Genomic DNA, 22441 nt, shown 5'->3' with positions numbered 1-22441 from the left:
CTTTCCACATGAAGTTACCAGAGAGAGTTTTATGAACAGATATTCACCATCCTGCCTGACAGTGCAGACAAGGAAACTGTGTAACGTGTAACAATTAAACTGAACTACTCGCCTGTAGTTGTTCAACTCCAGATAGAACATGTTTAGAACAAGTTCTTCTCATACTTGCTTCAAAGTCTGTGGTGGAACACTTCTGTACCATACAGTTGTTAAAATAACATCACAGTAATAAATACAAAGGACATCTACACAGACATCAGAATTTAAAATGATGTTGACTCTCAGGCTGAAAATCTTAGCCATTATGCTAACTCATTTTCACCAGCATTCATTGGTTTCCTATTGCACATTTTGTTGAAGATATGAGGTCCTTGAAATCTTGCACTTATTTTAGGCTGATGAAAATTTACATAAAAATTTACTGGACAAAGACTCAAAACAAAGAAAGGACACACAAAGTAGATTTTAAAAACCAATCAACACAATGCATTTTTTTCGTTTATTCAAATTTTCTGCTGGAAGTAAACACTGAAAGATTTAAAAAAAATTCACTCTGCGGTATGTACAAGTTTTATGACATCACATGAAGAAATTAATTTCTAATAAAAATGAGACCAGTTATATTACTGAAAACATATCACAACAAACTTGGTTGCAGTAAACCCCAGGATTCTTATATATGCAATGAGAACTATAATTCCATTGTTTTTCAATGGTGAAATATTCTATTTAAACCAAGTTCAAAACATGTATTACTGACTATAGTCACATGAGGGCTTAATGCTTTACAAGTAGTTTTGAGGGTATTTTTTCCCCCTTAGACCCTTTTGATTTGAAGCACATTCTTTCACAAAGCTAAAATACCACAGCAGGAGTCATGTCCAGAAATTGAATACTGTTGTGTTTTGATGAACTGACCTGACTTAAGACATTTTTGCCAATGCACAGATGCACAGGGTCCCCCATGCACTTTTCATGCAGCAGGTAATCACACCTTTAAATAAAAGTTATTTTCTACACATTCTTCCAGACTTGCAGCTGTATACTTACATGCAAAAGTTTTAAACTTATCGGATCGTATTTACACTTATACATAGAATATACATAACAAAAAAAGATTAAAAGGTTTTTTCCTTTGCATTAGAACAATACAAAATATGTATTTTTCATTAAGGAAATCACTATTTACATCACCTTTTAAAAACCAATTTCAACATATTATATGTTTAACAAGTCAATTTATTTACATATATAAATATATATATATATATATTTTATATATATATACTTACCAGTTTACTCTTCTGTAAGATGCGGCAGAGGACAAACTGGTAATATTTCACAGATGTCAATGAGAGCTGTAATACTCATTCACTGACAATATTTAGCAGGGAAATTTTAAATCATTTATATCTTTACTTTTTAAAAAATTGTAAATTAAGCATTTTTAAAATGCTATAAACAATTGAGGGCTAAAACAAGTGAAAAATATGGCTGAATTCCCTTTCAATCTTCTGATGTTCATAAACTGTTCAACCTGAAACAATGGTTAAGCGGTATCAGTGGAAGCCTCCCTGGTCTTGATTCTCTCCCCTATGGCCAGGTGCACCTTAGCCGTTTATTCTTCTAGCACTGAGGCAGAAGAAAAGCCAAAACACAGCACTTCTGCCCTCAGTCCCTTACAGCTCATTTCTTATTGAGACCGTGCAATTCTTGGCACTCTCCACCTTAGTAATTGGGAGTATTCTGCACTCCTTTGTAACTGCAGCACAAGCCCCTCTTCCACCATGGTGCTGCATACCTAGAGTTTGTCAGTCAGGTCCCACAGAAGTTATTTACCAAACCTGAACCCATCTCCTAGCCTAGTTCCCATCCACAGTATGATAATTTAAGAAAGTTCCATGTAGATATAAATAAGGGCTAAGTTGCAACCCCATTCTCTTCCCCTTCCCAGGGTATACTGTCTTTTGTTCCTCACTCCCACAGCTGGACACCCCCATTTGAGGAGTGGTAATGGGGAAAACCACCAGCTGCATGTGTCTTGGTAACAGGGGTCTACTGGGCCATGGGGATGAGGATTACTAAGGATACAGAGCCGTGAGAAAGTATCCTTCAGAATCCATGTGGATTCCAGAACCCAGAGATCTGCTGCAACTAGAAAGCAAGTCCTGCTGACTATTCTTTCCTGCCCTTGCATGCTGTCTGATTGAACAATAGGGAAGAGAAATCTATAAAGGAGATTTTGGTGATCTCCCCCCAGTAACTCCTGGGTGGAAGCTAAGAGAATGCTATGCGGCCTTTTAGGTTCTGCTTAATCTTGGTAATTAATTTCAGGTTGGCAGCATGGAAGAGGATGGGGGTGGAGAGTGGGGGCAGCAACCCATCTTTAATATTCTCATTGCTAGGCAAAAAACACACACTGGTATTATACTGAGGAAGCTAATGTAGACAACATTCCCACCCTCCCAGTGGTTAACTGAAGTAACCAGTTTAACAGGAACAGTGTGTCAACAGAGTGACCTCACCTCTTCTCCAGGGTCTTACTGACTGGCCATTGTTGTAAATTCTTCCATGGGTGAGATTTTTCTATCAACACATTCTAAAATGATATTATGCTGTATTGCAATTTATTGACATCTGAGAGTTGTAATTCTCTTTCATTAACCTAATCTAAAAAGGAAAGCTAAAATTGTTCATGGTTAACATTTTAACTAAAACGTCACGTAAGTTTTAAAAAAATATTCATTATAAACAATAATAGTCTACCATAGAATAAATACAAGGGTAAGCACCCACTTTAGGCTTCTTTGCCACTTGTTAAGGTTGACTAGAAACCACTGAAGTTTTTCAATCACTTTTCCATCAGAATTTTGTTTTGACAGAAGTTTTCTAACCACATCTACTTCATACACATTCACAATGCTTCCTACTGTGTATGAAGTAAACAGTGCCCCTCAACTAGACTCCTATATTTATTCTAGGGACTATTATTCTATAATTCATAGCTATGTACATGTAATTTCAAGAAAAATAATCATGTTAGACTTTGAGACATGGTTCATGACTGGAACAAATACCATGTTTTTCTAATGTGTGTGTCAGGCTGATTCATATAAAAAAAGATTCAATTCCAATGGCAAATATAGTTAACCTTGTAAAAAATAATTTGCATGAGACATTTTATTTGTCAGCAGGCCACTTACAATGCTGACTATTAAAGATAAAAAAATCAACTTTTTTTGTAATTTATTACATAACTAAAGTCAGGCTAGTGATAATGAAATTTAAAAGATTTGCCCAGACAACATAAAAATGTATCTTTAATACCCTCTGTAACTCTGTACCTTTTGGGATATTTTGTACTAGATACTGTCAAATATGTGTTTCTTAACCACTACAACTTTCATTGATCTATATATTATAGGGATTTGTTCATAACATGGACATTTGTCAATAAAATAAGTGCATGATCCAATTTTGAATAAATTGGACTCAGCAGTATTTATGGTTAGGAATACAGTTATTTTTGTTTTAGGAAGAATGTGGGTGGGGGCAGGGGAAGTAGTTCTTAGCATCTTTCCATCGAGGTCTGATGCTCCTTAGGGTTGACAATGGCCACTGGGAAATTGTGCGGTGTTCAACTTGCCCCACATCTCAGCTTTGATCTACAAGTCGCCATTGCTCTAGTCCAAAACTGATTTTGAACAGATGTTGCCAAATGTACAAAATATTGGGTGGAGGCAAGGGGACAGAGGAGACAGGCCATTTCCGAGATGTAGTCCACTATCCACTCTGGAACATAACAAAGCCACCATGTTACTTTCACCCACTGAGACCTCCAATGAATTGTTCTGAACATAGGTTTTCAGAGATGAAAGGCCAGTGTGTTAAAACACACATCAGCTGCTCACAGAGTAATAAATACTGGCAGAATATGCATTAGGCTCTATTCACAGGAAGACTTAAGTTTTCCACCAATATATTATAATTTCCATTGAAATATAGAATGTGTATTGTGTAAACACAGCAATTGTTCTTTTGCCATAAAGCAACAAGGTGCTGAAAAATACATTTCACAAACTGGAATCAATGACAGTCTTCTGGCCACAGAGGACGGGTCTCTATCCCAGAAATCTAAAATTCTTTTAAAATCTTCCTTTTATAAGGGCATGTCTGCATTTAAGCTTCTACCATGGCACAACTGCACTGCAGACACTTCTACGCTTGTTCGGAGTGGTTGTCTGTCAGTGTCATTAATCCACCTCCCCGAGAGGGTGTAGCTATGATGATGGAAGAATTTTCCCATTAATTTATACCTGTCTGCACTGGAGATTGGGTCTTTTTAACTATGTTTCTCATGGGTGTGGATTTTTCATATCCCGAGACACAGTTGGGTCAACTTTACATAGATTGTAGACCTGGCCTAAGATAGGGGAAGCAACAGGCTAAAGTGGACAAAAATAAATTACCTTTTTCCATTTTTTTCTTTTTTTCCCAGTGTAGATGAAAATCTGCCTTTTATATAAAAACACCGAACCCTCCCCCCGAAAAACAGTCTTTAATCATAACCTCTACTTTATATGAGCACTACTCAAGGTTCTGCAGCATGCTCCAGTCAAAAGCAAGTGGGCGACGAGAAAAGAAAACACACACACACACACACAGAGAGCATGATTCATAAAGAACCAGAAAAATAAACAATTGTGATGCACTAAAAATTACATTTCTGTGCATTTGATTAATTAACCACTGAAATTACCAAATGTGATGCACGACTACCCAGGAGGTATTGTTCCGTTTGTTACAAAATTCTTAATTTCACAAAACATATTAAAGAAACCATCAACAATTACATTTTCTCTATGCTCAAACTGCCCCCCACTGCAAAAAAAAAAAAAAAAATATATATATATGCTACATGGAAAGAATGAAATGCAGAAAAATGCATTATTACCACCACCTCGGCTGTATGCTTACATTTTATTTCATACCTAAATACTTGTGGTTCCAAATAGGGCTCCAGTCACAAACTAGTTGTAACTTAGTTGATGCATACAGAATTGTGTCTTGTACAGTTTACAACTCTCACAGTTTCCTTGCAACTATCTATTGCAAAGCAAACATATCTACATGTTTTTAAATATTACCAGAAAAAAAAAGTTTGTAAAATGAAAATGATTCAATAAAGATCATGCTTTTTCTCAAATCATGCTCAATTTATACAGTAATCCATTTTTTTTTTTAAACACAAAGATTCAAACCCACTGACTGTAAACTCATTGTGTATATTGTATATTTCACTCTGGTTCTTTTTTGATTGTTAGCACTTTTTCCAAAAGTCCATACACTTCTCCATTCACACTGTGTTGATGGGAGCTCTTATTCCCTATATGGCTATTGTAAGGGCTTCTTACATTATGTAAAGGGAGTTTAGGTTCTGTGTCAGGTAATAACTCTTCCTTGATTGTAACAGGAGTTGAATTTTCCATAAATGAAGGTTCTCTCCAAATATTCTTATCATGTGCTTCTTGGCTATTAGCAGAATTGCCTCCTTTTTGTAACATGTAATACAATATTGGATTGGTTTTGGTCAATCTTGGGGAGTCTCTCTCATATTCACTTTTGTCCATTCCTGTGATAACCCATCTGATGGGGCCTTTTTCACTGGGGCTGGGGCAAACACTGAATTGGTCAGATTCAGGTCTAGATACTGTACATCCCAAATGATCAGAGAATGGGGAACTGGTAGGACTCTTCATTGCTACTGGATACGGAAATGTCCTGTGATCTACACAACTGTTTGGATGCATAGGATTTCCCATTAATGCATTTACTGCAGAAACGTTAAATTCAGGTTTATGATTTGCTACATGTTTGTTTCCTTTTTTCTTGCCCTCTGTGACTGCATTACTCCTATGCTGTGAAAAGTCTCTCTCACAATTTTCTGAGAGAAGCAGTTGTTTCAACACATTAAAGCCTTTACTATCTCTAGACAAACTCCTATTTTCACTTTCATTATGTGAACCGTGACCTGCAGGATATTTAAATTCAAGATCACTTCTGTTGTATTTCAGCTCTTGCTGATTAAGCAAAGGCCGATATAATGCCTCTGCAGGAGGAACAGGATTGTTTGAAGCATCAGACGCATTACTTTTTACCTTTTTTAATGGACTTTCTGAAGGCTCCGTATGAAATTTCCTCTTTTTAGGAATGGTGCAAAGACTCTTTGAGTCTAGAAGTGTCAGTTCACTATTTCTGTGACTTCTCTCCAGATCTTCACTGGGATAACTATCTTGATTCTGTCTCAGTAGTTGACTTAACAAGCCATTTTTTGAAATGGAAAAGTCTTCAGGCAAAAGATGCTCAGGTTTCAAGTCCTTAGATGATGGAGAAGCATCTGTGTTTCTTTGTACTGACTGAACCATCCCTGGAAAGTTGTTACCCTTACTCTCTTTCATTGGCTGGGCATTTGGATTATGAGGTGCATTTGAGTCTTCACAAGGTTCAGGTTTTACTTTCACTGCCAATATTTGCTCACTCAAAGCCTGATCTTGTGCATTTTCATCTTTTAAAAGTATCCTCTCTTTCTTTTCATTTTTACCTTTACTGGGAGTTCCCAGAAGCAACTGAAGGACGGTGCGTCTTTCAAGGAGATTTTCTATTTCCGAACTGGGAAGTCCTTGGTCAGAGGAGGTAGGATGATAACTGAATATTTTACTGTTTTCTTCAATTTTACCTGATAAGTTTGTGAGTAAAGGACTATTCAATCTATCAATCAACCCTATTGGCTTATCTGTGTTTACTGTTAGCAGCTGTTTGCTGGTTCTTTGCTCTTCACCTGACATGGAAGTCTGCATGCCACACTGAGCTAAGTTCTGCAACAGCTTGCTGGCACTGAAAGCGGCACAATTTTGTGCACCTTCATTTCTGTTCAGTTTAGTTCCTTGAAGTTCTTTATTTTTTGTAAGATCTATCAAATGTTTAGAAGCTGGATTCAAAAGTCTCTCTGGCTGGAGGCTGCAAGCATATGGTGGTGAATTCTGTCTGACTCCTAGAGAAGACTGGTGGGAGAGATTTATAGGAGAGTCTGCTTTTGTAGAAATAAGCAAAGGGGGAGTGCTTAATGGAGTGATTCGATTTGCACTGGGACTCTCTGTCACAGGAGTCCTCTGACCAGTTTGTGCAGTAAAATTTGCCACATCAGCTGCACTGTGTGGTACCTGAGGGTCTGTATTTTTCTCTTGGTTTTCTTCTTCACTCTTGTGCCCAAGTAATAACTGAAGCAGTGTCACTTTCTGATGTGGATTCAGTTTTGAATCTTTAGGAGTGTCTTTATCTTCTTTATGCTCCATACTGTCCTCTAGACATGGAATTTTTGAATCCCAATTTTGAAACAATGGCTGGGTCAGATTATCTAGAGAAGCAGGCTGTACAGAATCTTGTCTGTCTGTCCTCTGTTTGAAAGATAAATCAATAGGAAGACAGTTAGAATGGGAGCTTTCGTCATCACTGCTATCTTCAGTGAAACTGGGATTGTTGTCTGAATACTCATCCACGGTAGTGGGTGTGCTGCTGTCCTCAAACATACCTGATCTCTTATTCTGCTCAAGCCTTTGTGTGTGTTTAGGAGCATTCTGACTTTTAAGAAGATGTAAGAGCAAACTGTTGCTAGGAGATGGTTTTAAATGGGTTCTTTCCAAAGTATTTTTATACCCTAAATTTTTGGCAGGTGAATGAGCGAGACCAGTGGGGACCTGAAACGGTGCCATATTGCTTTTGTTTGTTATTGTTTTGGTTGATGACCTCATCTGACCATTAAGATGGCTTGGCATTCCTTTTGATAGGCTGAAATGGCTAAGGTCTTTCTGGGCACTCTCTTGTAACCTGGCCATGGCAGCAAGTCTCTCGCTTGCCACCTGATTTGCATTTTGTGCTTTTAAAGCATGTTCCCTGGAATACTGCTGCAAATGAGCTTCACTTGAAAGCAGTAAAGCTAGTTGACTGCAAGCTACGCTGGGTTTAGGTGAAGCAGTAGGACTAGATCTTTTCTCTACCATGTTTGCAACAGCTTGTAATCTTGCAGCACATGAGAGAGGCTCATTCATCACCTTGGGTCCACTTTGCCCTGTATGTGGAGATTCTATAAACCTCTCTTTAGGCAGATTTGTTGTAACATCAGGCAGAGTGGTGTCCAGCTTTTGATCTTTTGCTTTTCTTTTCTTCAGCAGAGTCTTCAAGCGACTAGATGCAACACCATAGCACCTTACATCTTTCTCCACTTGTGAAGAATTATGGCTGAGGGAATACCCTTGCTCCCTGAGGCTCTGTCTTATCTGTTGTGACAGAGCAACACTCTGCAGCCTGGAGCTGAACGACTGAAGCAAAGAGGCAAGTAATGTGCTATCCTGTTTGCCTTTAGGCACGTTTTCAACCATGCCAGCTAGTAACGCTTCTTTTTTTCCGTTCAAATCCACAATGGACTCAGACAACCGCCTTCTCTTTGCTGCAGTCCAGTCTTCAGAAGACTGTAATAGTCTTGCTTTTTTGAGATGCAACATGCCAGATGCTGGATATGTAGGTGTGTTAAGAACTGGACCATTACTTTGACTGTTGGGAAATATTTTTCCAGAAATCTTTAAGTTTTGATCCTCCCCACTATGCCCTGTAGGCTTTTTGTCAAGGACAGCACCTGCGCCTGCCGCTGCTTGATGCATTAGTAATCCCTCTAGATAAGTTAGAACAACAGAATCCTGATGCATCTCAGAGCCAAGCTCTTCTCCATGAGTCATGTTCAATAAAAGTATCCACAAAAGCTCTGTTTCGATTCACTTTAAAGATGAGTTTGGTGTGGCTGAATTGAGATGCAAGGGCAATAAATAACAGGCAGCAGTCTATAACTCTTTCACATAATTTGAACTCAAGCAAGAGTTACATTCCCTGCAGGCTTCTTCCAGCATATATCACCAATGAGCCAAATTTTCAGTCATAAATCTCCAAAGAGATAAAGGAATAGTTATGAAATTTGTCTACAAATATTACTTAGCACATGGTTCCAAATGTAATAAAGTTATTAAACATCCATTTTCTTCACGTTTGTCCAGTATCTCAGCTTGTTTTTCATCTTTTTTCACCTCCATCATGCTTGCCCAATTCCTAAAGAGAAAAGACAAATAAAAATGGTCAGGAAACATACAAGGGAGAGACCTAGAACAAAGACAAATTCCAGTGACACAGGACACACTTTTTTTTTTTTTAGTATCATGTTTCCTGCACACTGATTAAATCATTGCAAATAACCAGCCACGCATATGTAATAAACAGCCAAATTAAAGAAAAATATTCAATTATACAAAGCCTGAACCAAAAAGGAAAAAAAATAAAATTACCCTAGAGAATGATAATTTTTAGAGGGAACAAATGCTTATGTGCCTAGGTATTGAGGAAATCATGAATACACCTGGAAATATGTACTCAATGGCACAAAACAGAACAGTAGTACATAAAAGGAAAATCTCAATGTATTTCACATGTTCACAATTTAAAAAATTAAGTTGGCATATATTTCAAACTTATCTTTTGCAAATAAACCTTGTACCCTGCACTCCATCCATTGTTTTGGATACAAACCAATTTAAGGAGGATCAGTGGTAGAAGAGGGAAGCCTGAAGACTGTTTTTAAGATTAAATTTTGAATCTGTACTGGGTTTATTTGTTAATAGGTAGCTTGGTTTTATTTATGTTTGTCTGGCAGATGGGTGACATTGGAGATTTAAAAGTAAAAACAAATGAACTCTGCCATCCCAGACCAGGTGCCAATTAAAATCATTTCTCTCCTTTCCCTAATGCTAAATAGTTTGCCTTGGTCTTTCATTAATTGTCACACGCTTACATTTCCAAAGCGGCCACTTCCCTGCTCCACTTCTACAAATCAACACAAATCTCCGAGTCGTGGCTCCCAAAATTCATTAGTTCAAGAACAATCTTCTTAAATATATCGTTAAAACAGATGGAACATCGAGCTTGCATACCGCCAGTAAGCTGTACCAGTTAGAGAAGCATGTCATGAGATGCACATCACCCCTCCAATTGTCAATGGGCACAATACAACAGATCCCTTCACTGCACTGAACGTGGACAACTACACCCTTCAATTCCTCCCTCATTGCTCCCAGCTTGCAGCAGTCACATTGTAGGCCAAACAGAAAAGCAGAGGGAAGGGGAAGAGTTTTGAGTACATGGCTACTTGGAGGCATTTTATTTTTACATTAATTTCCAGGGAACTTATACTAAGTCAGGCAACTGCCCCTTTATTTCCCAGCTTTATTTTAATATCCAGGACAACTCCTTCCCACTCCCCCGCTGCTCCATCAGTGACAGTAGAAAATCATCATAAAAGTCTTCCCTGGAAAGCCCAACAATGGCTCTTGCACTGGAATACAGTGAGACAGATTCCCAATAATCTCTTATGTCTACAAATCCTGAGACTAGTGCCACACTACAGCAGAAGATCGACATGCTCAGGGTTGATCTTCTGAGATTTCATGTGTGAGAAGATGCTCCCGGGGTCAACATCAACCCCGGTACTTCTTGCAAGAGGAGAGGAACAAGGAAGGTCGATCTTCTGCAATTGGCTCAATTAGGATAGCTAAAATTGGGTATTGGCAGTTTACTTCTATGTCTAGTGTAGATATAACCTACCAGTATTACTTGGGCAACAAGAATGAATCCTCTATGGACATTGCAACAGCTGGGATCGCTACGCTGCACTCTCTTATCAACAGTGTTCAGCTGGTGTAAAAATGCTCAAGTAAATGGAAATAAACTGTTACAGGTGGAAGGGAAATAAGGCTCTATGATGTCCTATACATGTAGTATGAATACATATTTAAAGAACAAGGTTTTGCTGTTGATGATGCTGTGGCCAAATCGCACTGAAGAGATATACATAGAGGCTAAAGGGTTGCCTCAGTTCTGAAAATATCAGTAGACTATGAAATGCTGGCATTTTTATAATATCAAGCCTAAAGTCATCTAAAGATTTCTGAAGTCTAAGCCTTGCTCTTACAGACAGTGCCACACGCTACCCAGGCTTTCTAACAGAATTAATTATGGTTATTTCTATGTTACGCCAAAGATATAAACATGTCCTAAAGACCTATGTTACATTTGGATCCATTTAACTAAAAGCTATTTAAAAGTTGCAGCTTCTTCCGAACAATGAGCCCCTGGGTAGCCTCTTACCAAATATCAACTAAACGTCAAGTAAAATCAGCAGTCCCTGAAAATGTGGGTTCCTAATGGGAACATCAAGTAGTTGACAAATGCAGTGCTAATAAACTAAGGCTATGTAAGAGAGGTGCTGAGTCAGGAGCTGACTCAGTACCTTGCCACTCAAATTGCTATCAATATAAATTAACTGGAGTCTAATCACAGTCAAAATCACAGGATCAGTTAAAAAGCTGGAGTTACAGCTGAATGGCTAATTAGAGGGGGAAGCAAGCCCAACAGGAGGGAGAGGATAAACACAGAGGAAGGCAGCCCTGTAAAGGGGCAGGGAGGCTGAGAGCCTGAAGAAAGGCAGAGTGAAGTGCAGCTACCGTTGCTTCCTTTCAGAGAAACAAGCAGACGAGCTGTCTAGGACTTGTAAACATGAAAACACTACAGGCAGTGGCTGGCTGTGGTGCAGTAGAACAGGGTTCAGCAACCCGTGGCACACCAGCCAATTATCATCAGCACTCAAGGCAAGAGGTCAGCCCAGGCCTCCTCCCCCATGCAGCTAGATGCTTGCTCAAAGCCATACCACCTATGGATTAGCAGAAAACCAGCTCATGCTAACTACTACCACCTAAACGGTGAAGCTCTGCATCTTACTTTCTTAAAATTGCTAATAGTTCTAGTTACAACAGCTTCATTCATAAATAAAATAATCACGTGCATAGACCATACAAAGGGATCAAAAGTTCAAATTTTGGCTCTCCACCTCAGAAAGGGGTCGACTGACCCCTGCCGTAGAATAACGTACAGTGGTGGTAAAGACCTAGTATGGGTGTGGTCTGCACTTAAGGCAAGAAAGGACTCTCAACAGACCACCTACAAATATTTGGCATAGTAGGTATTCAAAGAGAAAGTAGTTTATTACTGCTGTCTTTGCAGATTTCTGAGGAAACTCAAGAGCCCACAGAAGATTCTGAAGGCAGCATTCACCTCAACAGAATTCTTTTCAGAAATAATTTGAATGCTTTCATAGCTAAAAAATGGTGTTCATCCTCGAATTTTTTTAAAAACACACAAGTACTACCATTCCAAAAGATTTATGATAATCCAATTTAGAACCACTTTGATATTTCAGGACAAATGACAGTGTAAAACCCACGGTAGTAGAAAATGAGAAATCCAGATTTTGTTTGTCCTGGACAGAGTCTGTAAGGGTTGATGAATGAAATGCCATCACTGAGATCAAAATAGTGAGAATTGAGTTTTTGTTTACCATTAACATTTTGGAGAAAGGACTTTAACATTTCAGCATACCACTCCCTCCAATTAAAGCTATCAGCATTTATAATAAGCATGTTCTAATCTTCCAATAAGTTCTTCAACAAAACCAGAGAATAAGACTAGACAGCCTTGAGATTTTTCTTTTTTTTTTTTTTTTTTAATTATTAAAAGAAACCTATACACACAAATGGAGGGGAGGAGAAGGGGTTGAGAGAGAGCGAAAACCTGACTCTCTCCAAGCCTTCTTTATATCATACAAAATAACAAAGAAAGCTCAACATAAAAGTTATCTACAGAAGATATTTTAAAGACTTTAGCTAATGTTCTGTGGGTTATGTCAATACCTGATTGAAATTAAATCTCTCACCACTACTAAATAATTAAAAAAAGACAGTGTATGCAAATCCCTCAGGTGCATAGGACCTCTGATACTAGCTAGTACCCATTGACAATTCAGTTTTTAAAAACATTCAGAAGAGGAGAAGCTGAAGTTTAGAGATATGAACAAATTGGTCAGAGTGGCCATTTACTAAAGATTATATCTAAAAAAGTACACACAGACGTATGAGGACATCATCTGCCCTTTTAATAATGTAAATAAGGCAAGCCATGGATCAGTTATTATATATTATAGAAATCTACACAATACTGTATGTACAACAGTGTGTTGAACAAATCTGTTGAGAGAATTAAACTGGGTCTCAAATCAGGTGCAGAGGATGACAGACACCTTTCATATTTTTAAGGGAAGCAGAGGACCTGCTAGCAACAGTTTCTTGGGTCTGGAGCTAAAAGTCACATGCCTCAAACTTGCAGATTTCAAAAGCCTCTTTGCTTTATGTACTTTTGTTCCACTAGTACCCAGCAATAATACTCATGGCTTTATGGAAACTGAGATTAAGTTTAGATTCAGAATCTCACAAAGATAGCTCAGGAGTACTGACAATACTCACATTGGACATACAGGGTTAAGAGATTTGCAATAAACTTTTACAGTTCAAAATTATATACGAAACATTAATACACAGTATTAAAAAAGCTATAGCACCAAAAAGAAAGCAAAATGCAAAATTGTACCAAACATGCTGGAAGAATGAAGTAAACAGTAAATAAACCTTCAGCAGTGCATTTATTCTTGAACAACGCAGTAACCTTACTGCAATGGATCTTTAACATGCATTAATCTCTATAACTAGATACTGAAGTTAAATACGTAGATAAGTACAGTTAATTAGGCTAACAAATAGTACTGGTGGCAATTCCTTTGACCTCTTAACCCCACCATGCTCTGGCCAACAGGTTGGATGGTAACTCCATAAGAGAGATGGGTGGGTGGGTGGGAAGAGAGAAATCCAAATGGGAAAACACTTGTGAGGGGTTAAAAGGTTTTTGCCCTGAAATTGAGAGAAACAGGAAGGTCTGCAGAAAAGCAAAAGGAACCCCAGTGCCAAGGAAGGAAGGAAGGTTGGTCCCTGAAATACGAAGCTAAGACTGGCTCCTTCTTGAATGAAAAGGTATGCTTACAGTAAAACAGAAGTCTAGAAGCAGGGAGCAAATCTACTTGGACCTGCTAAGGTAGCACAGTTGCTAACTAGGGGCGTTGGAATATGAATTTCAGGATTCCACACTAAAGGAGACCAGATGCTGGGACTGTTACTTGGAAGGACAGCACAGGGAGAGACTAGGTAGTAGGATAAAGGTACACCTTAGCGTGAACCATGGCAGTAACTTCCAGGTGTTTACAGCATCAGTGCTAGAGATTACACATTTGGTGACTTCAAAAGATGGGATAAAAAAGGTTTATCACTTTATTTTAAGGTGTTATTAAAAAAAAAAACAAAAAAAAAAACACAAAACAGTAAGATACCTCTGCCGCCAAAGGTAATTCAATTTCTGGAAATATCACTTTCTAAAGTTAAACCACTACTTAAGCAAAAAAGGAACTTCCAAGATGCCATTAAAATGATGAAAAATTACAAGAATGAGTTTATTTCTAAAAAGCAGCTTAACCTAATCTGAGACCATAGAAAATTGCCAGTCGTCTGTTTAACTAACTGTGTATACATGCATATTGCATCTCCAGCCCAATAAATCAAATCCAAAGTTAGTTCCAATGTCATTTTGATTTGCTGATATTTTACCAACTATTGCAGTATCATCACTATCTCAGAATTGCATTTTAAAACAAATAATTTCTAAAGGAGTAGATAATGAAAGTAAATTACATTGGACTACATAATTCCAGCTGAAGGGCTACTCACACTTACGGGTAGTCAAGTTTGTTCCCATGGTGCTTCCTTGGAATTCTCTGGCTGGGTAACCTGGAGATCACTCCTCTACATCCCTACTACATCTCATGAAGTGTAGTAATTATGTGCTAATAAAGACACAAAGCTAGAGAATCTGCTATGCCTGGAGGGGCCCCCTACAGGACTTCTCATAAAAAGTGTGGGTATCCACACTGTGAGCAGGAAAAAGAGCAAGTTACATGCAGTGATCTGACACAGCATTTTCAAACAGGAACACTTTCAGATTTAGGCTTCCCTTTAAATTCTGGGACCTAGATGCAATTCTTTAGAACACATGAAGTGGCAAGGCTGGGAGTAGAATTTAGAAGTCCTATAGCCTAGTCCAGGGTTGTACCCACAAGTCCACTTGTCTTTCCTGAACAGTATGTTTTGCTAAAGACCAGACAGGTGCTTCACCATCACTGGCAACACACAGCCTGACTCTCTGTGACTTGGTGTTGTGCAGCAATTTACACTTGCACTCAACATTTCCATACCAAAATGGTGATATTTTGAACTCACTTATGGCAGGCATAAATGACTGCAAAAGGATGCAAATGCAGTGAAGAACAGGCTTACCGCTTTTAAATGTCCATCCCCCTGCCCCACCATTTTTCAATATGAAGCTATGAAGCAACAGAAGTGAATTTAAGGAAGCGGATTATGAACTGTCCATCACGAACACCAAAACACCTTAATGAAGGAGGGCTGCTTTAACAGCTTCCTTATAATAGCTCCCTATATTACAAAGACAGCTTGCCATGCTCAGATTTGGCTATTTGAATTCTACAAGACATCAACAATATCCATAGTCTAGAAAAGGGATCAACCATTGTGTCTTACAGATGCGTATCACCTGGCAGATCACTCTGATGACAAAATGGTGGAATAGAAACAAAACCTTCTCTTGTCATTATTTTACTTTGTTTTGATTAATTAGTTCATACTACGAAGACCGCACTGTATCAGGGAAGGTTTGATCACTGGCTGGTACATGAAATTACGACACAGAGTTCTTTAAACTGATTTGGACCATACAACAAATAGCTCTTAAGTGAAAGTCAACCTATACATATTCTTGATATCGAGACCAAACAAAAGAGTTATGCTCAGAATGTAAGAAGGAGGTAGTACGTATTTCCCCCACCCCAACCTGTACTCTTGTATGTGCAACCCCAGAGGTGCTGAGACCACAGAATAGAGACTTCACTCTCCCTTGTCGACAGCCTTGGCTGAGAGCTACCTTGACTTTAGCTTACGTGGTAGAGAACAGGGGTTGAGCCCCCAGGATAGCAGGTTCCATCCCTCCTGCTGACAACCCAGGTCCGTCAGCATTACACATTCATACTTCTCCATTCGAACACAACATGCCATGGCTGATACTTAGATATTTATAATCAAACTAGGTAATTTTAAAAAGGTACAATTCTGAATAATGCTCAGGGAAACTAGTTCCAGATTGGAGGACAACCTGACTCAAGAAGAAATCAAAATGTCTTATTTCACTACAGCAGGTCAGCAATTCAATATTGTGAAGAGCTCAATCACACAAAATTGACATGAACACAAAGCTCACGGCTAATACAACAAATGTTCCTACCAGCGTGAACAAAGTGACAGAATCAAATCCCAAAGAAACAGCATAAGGATAGCTATTGTGGCAGATGAGTTTTAGCTTGAGTTTTCTTTTATGGTGTAAGGCCAATATGAAATTAAAAGCAACAAGTTTTAGTTACATCTCTGCCCTTGACATTTAAACAAAGATCAGAAGCTGTGCACAAATATCCCCTCCTCACATGCAGCAAATGTGTTCAGATATCTGGGAAATCTCTCTTCCTCCACCCTCCTGCTCCAAAGTTATCACAGGACAATTCTCCATGAATCTAGGGAGTGGGTGTAGGTGAAAGGATCAGGAAAGAAAGGAAAAAGAGCCAGAAACCAAAGTCCCGCATAAACACGGGGGTCGGGGGGGTGGGGGACTGTAGTCAGCTCAAAGGTTAATTTCTTCATTTCCTGGTGTGACATTAATGTGTTTATACATTACTATACATTATGGTATTTCTTAAATTCTAGAAAACATGATACCCATTATGTACTGTCAAGACCTTCATTTTATGTTTTGTTGTAAGGAACATACCTGCTGCACCCAGAGGGCCCAATGTGTGCGTCTGTGTGTGTGTTTTGATGGTACTTTCCCAAGCTCTCCCCACAATTCATCTCCACCCATGCGATTCAAAATGAGAGACCTCACTCACAGCAGTCTGTGGGGAGGTTCAAAATATGAATATATGGATCTCTGAGCAACACTAGGCTGCTTGGGCTTGGCTTCTTTATGATCAATGAAAAAAAAGAGAAATCGGTGGTATCTTTCAAGTGTACTTCTGGTACCAAAGAGTCTGCTGTGATTAGAGCAACTGTACACATTTGTGAGGAATGAAATGGTTGACATTTAAAGCATCACTGGCCACCTTCTAAGGTGGCTCGCACACTTCACACACACCTCCATTGTTCCACACTACCTGCAAACTCAAGTACATGATCACCGTTTTTAAGCCTTCTTCACAGTGATTAAAAACAAGCTTTTTTTTTAAAAGATAAAAATAGAGTTTCTGGAAGCCTTGACAACAGCCTGATAGAGGTGCCAACAACTGGCACCACCATGAACCAGCTGATTCCAAGCCCTCCCTGGCATCTCAAACATATCCTGCGAGGACATAGTATTTTTCTGAGCTTAATTACACCCACTCATTTATAGTGTCTCCTGCACCATTAAAATACTAACCCATCTGAACTCTGTTTAAACTGGTAGTCTATGGCTACGTCTACACGTGCAGCCAACATCGAAATAGTCTATTTCGATGAATAACGTCTACACGTCCTCCAGGGCCGGCAACGTCGATGTTCAACTTCGACGTTGCTCAGCCCAACATCGAAATAGGCGCAGCGGGGGGAACGTCTACACGTCAAAGTAGCACACATCGAAATAGGGATGCCAGGCACAGCTGCAGACAGGGTCACAGGGCGGACTCAACAGCCAGCCGCTCCCTTAAAGGGCCCCTCCCAGACACAGTTGCACTAAACAACACAAGATACACAGAGCTGACAACTGGTTGCAGACCCTGTGCCTGCAGCATAGATCCCCAGCTGCTGCAGCAGCAGCCAGAAGCCCTGGGCTAAGGGCTGCTGCCCACGGTGACCATAGAGCCCCTCAGGGGCTGGAGAGAGCGCATCTCTCAACCCCCCAGCTGATGGCCGCCATGGAGGACCCAGCAATTTCGACGTTGCGGGACGCGGATCGTCTACACGGTCCCTACTTCGACGTTGAACGTCGAAGTAGGGCGCTATTCCTATCTCCTCATGAGGTTAGCGACTTCGACGTCTTGCCGCCTAACGTCGAAGTTGGTGCCGCTACTTCGAAGTAGCGTGCGCGTGTAGACGCAGCTTATATGCCCCCAAGAGGATAGTCCTGCATGCATAAGTGTTGTTCTTGAGTGAGGCACACCCATCAGGTTCATCAAGTTACATATACATAATCTTTCCAGGTCCTAACTATCTCTTCACGGCCATTAGATCATCCAGAAGTCCATGGACACCAAAAATGCTATTCTGTTTCCATCTTGTGACATAATGGAGTGTTTTTAGTTAGACAGATTTCAAAATTTTTTTTTGCAGAGAATAGCTAGACCAAGACAGTCATTCTCTCTCTCTCAGTGCTGCAGCAGAACGGTCACTCTGAGGCAATAAAAAAAATGCCTTCTCTGTGTAAACTTTAGCCAGTTAATATTCTGGAAGTGCTGAGGGATGGCACATAGTAGATGCTGTGAATTAGGCCATTACTGACCTCACCAGGGTTATCCGCACTTTTAGCTTCTTTACAGTGGATTACTGAAAGACACTATCTCTAGCTACAACAATGGCTTTGTCTACACTAGGAGATTAGGTCATCTTAAGTCAAATTTCTAAGCAATCGACCCACGCTACATGACTCATTCTGTCAACTCTAAGGGCTCCTATGGTCAACTTCTGTACGCCTGCTTTTCATGAGGGGTATCGCCAAATTTGACTTTGCATGGTCGACCTTAGAGTAGTGCAGAGGGACCGTTGGGAAATTTGATATTGGCCTCCTGGAGGTATCCCACAGTGCCCCACTCTGGCCACCACTTTCAGTTCTACTGCTTTTCAGGTGTACAGGTAACGGCCCAGGACAATTTGAACATCATTTCCTCTTTGGCCAGTGCGGCAATCACAGCAAGCAGCACACCTCAGCAGCATATCTGCCCATGAATTCCCAGGGTCATAGACAAGCTCCAGCATGGAGCATGCATGAGATACAGGACCTCATTGCTGTGGGGTGGTGGCGGCAGTGGGAAGGATGACTGTGCTAGCAAAACTACAAAGCAGCAAAAGAAACACTGACACCTATGTCAAGATCTCACAGGGCATTGAGGAAAAGGATACGTCAGGGATGCCCAGCAGTGCTCAGTGAAACAAAGGAAGCAAACCAATGTTCTGGGTCATTGCCAAAAACACGCCACTTCTATCAGCAGCGGCATGGATTTCTAGGCAGGGACCCAACCACTGTTCTCAAAGCGTCCATGATACCTCCCAAGAGATTCCTCAAGAATCCTCTGGCAACAGCAAGGAGGACATGGGTGAGGAAAAAAGACGGCCAACGACAATGGTCAGCAAATGAAAAAACAGTTGATCTCACTGAAAGCCACAAGCTTTCTATAACATTGGATCTCATCCCTTCCACATAAGACATTACGCAGCCAGATTCTGATTGCGGGGATGGCATCTCTGGTGAGTTCTCATTTTCAATCATGCAACAAGTGTGTTAAAGCAATAATGTGATCTGCGGTGGATGCTGTGCCTACACAGCTCAGGACCCTGGAATAACTTGTTAACATGTCTGGGGAGGGAGTGCTGATCCTCCTTGCATATTTCCGTAAAGCTCTCAGACAGGTATGCTTTAATTTCTCTCAAGGTTTTTGGGGAGGCCTGCCTTATTCCAGCCTCCTTCACAGAGGACACCTTTCCATGCCAAGCCATGAGTAAATAGTCTGCTGTTGTTGCATCACAGAGCAGTGCAGCATACTGACCAGACTTCTGTCCACATTCAGCTAGAATCTGTTCTTTAACAATGTTTGCAACCTTTGCAAATCTAGAAACAGCAGAGGAAGAAGCATTAAGCTACTATAACACAAACTGCTCCACCATACATTGACCAGCTCTCCTACCCACCCCAGGCTCCTAGGGGAAAAAACTAATTGTTATTTACAGCAGAGCAGAGTAGAAGCATATGGTGACTGCGAGAGACACAAAGCCTGAGTAACATAAGCCACACTGCCATGCCTGCCCATCCTCAACTCCCTTCCCTTCCTCAGACCCGTGCGGGGGAGGGGAAGGGAAAGGTTCATTGCCACAGCAAAGTAGAAGCATCGTGACCACCACAGGCACAGCCCCCAGGTCCCCCTCAACCTCTTGCAGCGTGCACAACTTCAGAAACTGTTTTTGCAATCCCATGCTTGTAAGGACGTCCCAGTCTGAGCCTTACCATGACTGAAAGAGAACCGAAACAAGCAGGTCGCTTAAGATAACGGTGTAATACCCGCTGCAGAGAGAATGCTTAAAAGCCAAAATTTGTTCTTGCATGGAATACATCCGTACCGTGTTCCACAGAAGTTCATTCATGAAATTCCTCTGTGTGTTAATCATATCTCATCTCCAGTAACCGTACCTCCTAAATGTCTGGCCTTCACTTATATTTTGTTGCAGTGAGCTCACAGGGCTCTTTGACTACCATTCCTCACTCCCTCCAGCTGCAAGATTGGCACAGATCTGAAGGAGAAAAAGAAAGCCGGAAGATATGTTTCTAGAGCATAACAAAGCCATTTGCATGGATATGGCACAGTTGAATGTGTGGAGAACCATGCTGGAGGAGAGGTGGGCTGATAGGAAGAAAGTGGATTGTGAGGAGAGCACTCAGTGTGACATCGAGACCCAGGAGGGAATGTTGCAGCTGACAAGGTAGCAAACAGAGCTTGTGCAGTGCCTGGCACGGGAGCAAAGAGCCCCACTGCAGCTCATGCTGAACTGCACACTCTCCTCACCATTGGCATTCCAAGATGCAGGGAGAAAGTCAAGGACAGGCTTTACAGGCAATCACACATCATACAGGTAGGACCTCCTAAAGAGCCACAGATGTGACAGTCATGTCACTGTCTGGTCATTCATAAAGATGTTTTTCAAAGCCTCCTTGACTGGCAATGCCCCTCCCTGTGCTCTCCTTATTTCTCTGCTGTCTGCTGCTCATAATTACTGGTTAGGTGATCTGCCTCAGTCATCCAGCCTGGCATGAAAATTTTCCCCCTTGTTCTCACATAAGTTATGAAGTGCACACCAGGCTGCCTGCATGAGGGGGGATGTTGCCTTCAGTGAGGTCTGAGTCAGGAGGCTCCTGAATCTGGCTTTTAAAGGCACATTCTACCACCACTCTGCATTTACTCAGCCTATAGGTGAACTACTCTTTACTAGAGGCCAGGCTGCCTATGTATGGCTTCATAAGCCAAGGGAGCAAGGGGTAAGCTGGAACACCCAGGATCACCACTGTCACCTCCAACAGTGACTTTCTGGTCAAGGAAGAAAGTTTCATTTTGCAGCTTTCTGAACAGACCACAGAGTTCCTAAAGATGCATGCATCATGCATCCTTCCCACAATCCCACGCTGATGTTGGTGAAACGACCCTTGTGATCCACTAATACCTGCAACAGCAGAGAGGAGTACCCCTTGCAGTTTATGTACCCTGTGGCAATGTGGTCTGGGGTGTCAAGATAGGGATGTGCATTTCCATCCATTGCCTCACTGCAGTTAGGGACCGGTTTGTAAGGAAGGGTTTAGCTTTGCCACTTTCTTCCCACCATGGATCATCTGGAGCCTGGACTGGTGGCATTAAACATTAAAAAGCTGCCCTACATTAGTTTTCCCTTTACGGAGCTGCTGATGGGTATAAAATGTACATCTAAATATAGACAAATTAAATCAGAAAGTTTTGTGAAAAGCTATCCACATTCAGAAAGTTATTTTCCCTCCTTGCAAATACTATTCTAGGATCAAATACTCTCCTGTGTGTTTATATTTGCCATCTGTGACAACACAGAAGTACCACAGGACCTCTTAAAACAACTCAGCCGTGGGGTAAACCAGAAAAATGTAGTTTAAATAATATGCATTTTATTACATTTTACAAAACACAATTGTCACCCTACGCTACTGGCTTCTTTCACAATGACCTTCCAAAATCTGGGACCCTGGGCCGGCACCAGAGCCAGATCATACATGTTGCTGGACAAGAGAGCCCAAGTGGCCAGCTGGAAGTCTTGCACAGGGAGCCCTGGCTGGAGCCAGGAAGCTGGCAGCAGAAGCCAGGCTGCCACAGCCAGGGAACAGAAGCTGCAACTGGGAAGCTGCAGGCATCCAGGGAGCAGAAAGCAGGTGGTGGCCTGGCAGCCAGGAGCAGGCCAATGACCAGACAGGAAACTAGGAGAAGGGACTTCGTTCAGCTGGAGAGCATTAACCTCCCCTGCTTTAGCAAAATCCCACATTCAGGACCACTTAGGTCCTGAAGGGGCCAGAGCAGGGTGGTACAACCTGTAAA

At 40.8% G+C, this 22441-nt stretch overlaps 1 protein-coding gene across 3 annotated transcripts in view; it reads right to left on the bottom strand.

Annotated features, from left to right (window-relative positions):
* Positions 1-486: 486 nt before the first annotated feature.
* Positions 487-22441, bottom strand: part of NRIP1 (nuclear receptor interacting protein 1) — a 103929-nt gene continuing 81974 nt past the window's right edge. For 2 of the 3 annotated variants that reach the window (XM_074997680.1, XM_074997669.1), the window contains one exon: positions 487-9153. In XM_074997680.1, the coding sequence (XP_074853781.1) occupies positions 5298-8789 (3492 nt within the window). In that variant the 5' untranslated portion in view covers positions 8790-9153 and the 3' untranslated portion in view covers positions 487-5297. Of the gene's footprint in view, positions 9154-20340; positions 20429-22441 lie in introns of those variants that run through there. The other variant, XM_074997689.1, reaches the window with a different exon arrangement.

Source organism: Carettochelys insculpta, chromosome 1 (assembly GCF_033958435.1).
Source record: "Carettochelys insculpta isolate YL-2023 chromosome 1, ASM3395843v1, whole genome shotgun sequence".
Taxonomy (NCBI): domain Eukaryota; kingdom Metazoa; phylum Chordata; order Testudines; family Carettochelyidae; genus Carettochelys; species Carettochelys insculpta.
Note: the sequence above shows the minus strand (reverse complement) of the source record. Positions and strands in the feature narration are given on the sequence as shown.